Genomic DNA, 4,214 nt, shown 5'->3' on the forward strand with positions numbered 1-4,214 from the left:
AAGATGGGAGCCAGACACTCAGACCCAGTAGTGCCAGTGTTTAAGCAAAGGTTTGAAGAAACCTTCAAACGACTCGCAAAAGGAGGAAGAACACCTGCACTCTGGGTGGAGTACCACCACATGGTAGATGTGATCAAGGTCTTTATCAGAACCGAGCGACTTGCAGACCACAATGGGCATCTGTCCTGCATTGTTACCAAGATGCTTCACATCTTTGCCGCTGCAGGCCATCATCAGTATGCCAAGGGCGCATGGCTGTACTGTCAACTCATGAAGGAACTAGAAACTTTGCCTGCTTACAAAGACACCTTAGAACGTCTCACTGCCCACGGGAACCACGTTGTCCGTTACTCAAGTCATGAGTGGTCCGGCACATGGTGTGACATTTGTATTGAGCAGACATTAATGAAGGCAGCCAAGTCACAAGGTGGACTGAGCAGAGGAAGAATGAGAAACAGTTTTTCTGGCCACAAATGCTGGGTGCTCACCCTCAGTCACCTGTCTGATGTCAACCGGCGGATGGAGGAGGACGTCAGTAAACATGTTCCAGTCCACAGAGACCTTGCCAAGACACAGATGAAGCGAGATGAAGAGGCAGTTGAACTTGTCCTAAAATGGTTTGAGGAGATCAAGCCATTCGACAACGATAGAGACAAGGAGTTGCTCGTGTCTTTCTCAACAGGATTCACAAGCACTGGAGATGACGCAGTCAATGCTGAGAGAGCAGCTGAAGTTGGGATGGAGATGCAGATCAAGCTGGATGGACAGTCAGTGACGTCGACCATGGATGTCAAGTCAAAGATAAAAGCCCTGTCATCACTAAGAAAATTTCCCTTGGTCAACGAGAAAAAGATTCACCTTGATTCACTAAAGTTGTTCAACCGACTGATCATTTTCGCCCAGCGGGATATGACAGTTGAGACAAGCTTACAGTATGAGCTGACTCCCTTCCCATTGTCCCTGTTCAGCAACAAAGATCAGAAGATGAACAAGGCAAACAAGGCAGACTTTTCAAATACAAGCCTGAAGGCGTTAACTGATCCACTTGACTTGACTAACCAACCCTGCTGCACCCTCGTAATTGATGGCGGATGGCTTGTCTACATGGTGAAGTGGGAACAACGTCAGACCTGGCAGGAGATCGCCAACAGTTACCTGAGCTACGTGCAGTATCTGGGCCGCTGCTCCCAGAAGATCATTGTGGTCTTTGATGGCTACAGCAGATCACCAAAAGATCACGACCACATCCGGCGTACCAAGAATTCCTGCTGTAATCTCCAGATTCGACCGGATATGTCCAACTGGACCCTAAGAGCAAAGTTTCTGGACAACACTCATAACAAGAGTGAGCTCATCCACCTTCTCTCTTCAACCTTCCGAAAACATCACATCACTGTGGAGCAGTGTGACAATGATGCTGACACTTCAATTGTGAGAGAGGCATTGGCTGCTGCTTCAGATGGCTCTGTTGAGGTCAGTACCATTTGTGTCTTCAGTTAGTATAACTATTGGATGGAGCCCGGGGGGAGATGGGGTAATTTAAAAATAAGAGAATTCACACTGTTGAAAAGTTAAATCTGTTCTTGAACGGTTCATTATGCTTTGTACATGTTGTTATATTTTCAGGTGCGGGCAGAAGATGCAGACGTGCTGGTAATGCTGGTGCACCATAGCTCAGACAGCCACCATCCACTCTTCTTAACCACATCAAACGGCTCTTATGACGTCCGAAAGATCAAAGAATCTCTCTCCGAAACACAGAAGAGCTACCTGCTCTTCTGTCATGCCTTCACGGGGTGTGATACGGTTTCTGCAATCGCTGGTCATGGGAAAACAACTCTATTTGCCAGGTAATAATGATAATACTACTATTACGTCGGCAAATAATACTAATACTAATAATAATAATAATTATAATCATTGTCATCATAGTATAAATGTTAAAAATAATAATTATTTTATTTCTGTTTTACATTATACTTTACTTGACATAGACCTGGTGCTTTTTTTTAGGTTTTGCGAAGAGGACGCGGCTGAGTACATCGACATCTTCCTTGACACAGAAGCCACCAAGGAAACAGTGATTCAGGCTAGTACTGCGATTTTCAAGTACATTTACCATGGACGAGATACTACATTGGGTGAAATTCGGTACAACATGTTCTCAAGGAAGGCAGCGGTAGGAGTGATCAAACCAGAGACTCTACCTCCAACAGAGGGTGCAGCTGCACAACATTCACTCCGTGCCTACCTGCAGACCCGGGACTGGATCCTTCTACAGAGCATGTCTCTGAACCCCAGTGACTATGGATGGACAATAGGTGTGCATGGGTATGAGCCAGTTCCAACACTGGACCCCACGGCTCCTGAGGAGCTATTGCAGTTCACGAGCTGTAATTGTCATGGAGATTGCAGCAACCGGCGATGCAGCTGCAAGAAGAATGGGGTCACGTGCATCTCGGCCTGTGGAGTCTGTAATGGCATTAAATGCAGAAACTGCAGTCATGATGTTGTTGAGTCTGAAGAAGACATAGACAATGACTGTTGAAACTTCTGACATTGTGAATGAGAAATAACTCTTGAGTATTATATATAGACAACTCTTGTATGGTGCTGTTCTCTATTGCGTTCTCATCTTGTGTAATACTGCGCATTGTTATTTGCATATTCTGTGTCTATTATCTTATTCTAATATTTACCATCGCTTTCTTTGTCATGCAGATTGATTGTTCATCGTTGTTGCTAATAAACCTGCATTCAATTGATACATTCTTGTTTATGAACAATCAATGTCTGCGAACACCAACCACTACCCCACATGGAAGGTCCGCCTCTCACACTGATGGTTGACCCCGAGGCAACACCAAAAGCGGTGCACACCCCAGTGCCTGTCCCCTTACACTGGCAGGCAGAAGTCAAGGCTGGTATCGATCGCGACATCAGGTTAGGGGTTCTGGAACCGGTGCCAATTGGTGAACCAGTGACATGGTGCAGCAGAATGGTCGTCTGTCCAAAGAAGGATGGGACCCCACGGAGGACAGTTGATCTGCAACCACTGAATGCGCACTGCACACGTGAGACCCACCACACCCAGTCACCCTTCCATCAAGCAATGGCGGTGCCACATAACACCAAAAAGACGGTAACAGACGCCTGGAATGGCTATCACAGCGTTCCAATCAGAGAATGTGACCGCCACCTGACAACGTTCATCACACCATGTCCGATACCACCCACCTGAGACTCCCACAATGGACCAGGAAATTACGAACTGCCCTCAGAGGACTCCGACGATTGATCGGGTGGTGACGGGCCGCCCGAAGCGAATTATCAAACCACCAGCCCGATTCAATTCAGAAGAATATCAATTATAAACTCATGTGATCCTTTTTCTCGGTCTCCAGTTTTCGTTCTATTCTGTGTCACAATTGAACGTTTTTGGGAAAGGGAGATAGACAACTCTTGTATGGTGCTGTTCTCTATTGCGTTCTCATCTTGTGTAATACTGTGCATTGTTATTTGCATATTCTGTGTCTATTATCTTATTCTAATATTTACCATCGCTTTCTTTGTCTTGCAGATTGATTGTTCATCGTTGTTGCTAATAAACCTGCATTCAATTGATACATTCTTGTTTAATATATGTATGTGAAATAAAAGCTACTTTGTGTGTAAATGTAAAAGTGAAAATATAAATGTTAACAATCAACTCAGAATCATGAAAAACCCTTATTTGACCCCTCATAAGTTACTTAAGGGCCGATTAAAAAAAATAAAAATTCTCGAAAATAATTTTTCGGTACCCGAATTCAACAGCTTTTTTTCTGGGTTTCCCACGGGAGTTGAACTTCAACATTTTAACACATGTTATTACACACCTTTACAAACATATTGGTGAAGAAATATTTTGGTAACAATTTAGTTAACAGATTTGTGAAATATCTCATAAAATGCCCTTACTAAACAGCCTCTCTTGTTCACCCTCAATAATCATCAATACTCACCAAACCTCAATAATCCAATACGGTCAGAACTCCGCTGCCTGTCTACTCACCCATTCCCGGACCCGTGACCACATCACCCCCGTCATTATAATCTTCACTGGCTCCCCATTCCCCAGAGAATCCAGTACAAAATCCTCCTCTTGACCGACAAAGCCCTCCATAACCTGGCCCCATCCTACCTGACTGACCTCCTCTCCAGACACACTGTAA

General features: G+C 44.7%; 1 protein-coding gene across 1 annotated transcript; it reads left to right on the forward strand.

The window, feature by feature from the left end:
- The first annotated feature begins 425 nt into the window (after window positions 1-425).
- LOC137425209 (uncharacterized) lies at window positions 426-2,577 on the forward strand. Its single transcript, XM_068113440.2, has 3 exons — window positions 426-1,473; window positions 1,627-1,850; window positions 2,014-2,577. Exons 1-3 carry the CDS (start codon window positions 448-450, stop codon window positions 2,546-2,548), a joined length of 1,785 nt encoding a protein of 594 aa, XP_067969541.2. The 5' UTR covers window positions 426-447; the 3' UTR covers window positions 2,549-2,577.
- The last annotated feature ends 1,637 nt before the right edge of the window (window positions 2,578-4,214 follow it).

The sequence above is a fragment of the Myxine glutinosa genome, chromosome 1 (genome assembly GCF_964187855.1).
Source record: "Myxine glutinosa chromosome 1, kmMyxGlut1.1, whole genome shotgun sequence".
Lineage (NCBI taxonomy): Eukaryota > Metazoa > Chordata > Myxini > Myxiniformes > Myxinidae > Myxine > Myxine glutinosa.

Coding starts and splice junctions, on each gene's coding strand:
- LOC137425209 (XM_068113440.2), top strand. CDS start 448: ATGAGAAACAGTTTTTCTGGCCACAAATGCTGGGTGCTCACCCTCAGT. Junction 1,474..1,626: donor CTTCAGATGGCTCTGTTGAG/GTCAGTACCATT, acceptor TTATATTTTCAG/GTGCGGGCAGAAGATGCAGA. Junction 1,851..2,013: donor AAAACAACTCTATTTGCCAG/GTAATAATGATA, acceptor GCTTTTTTTTAG/GTTTTGCGAAGAGGACGCGG.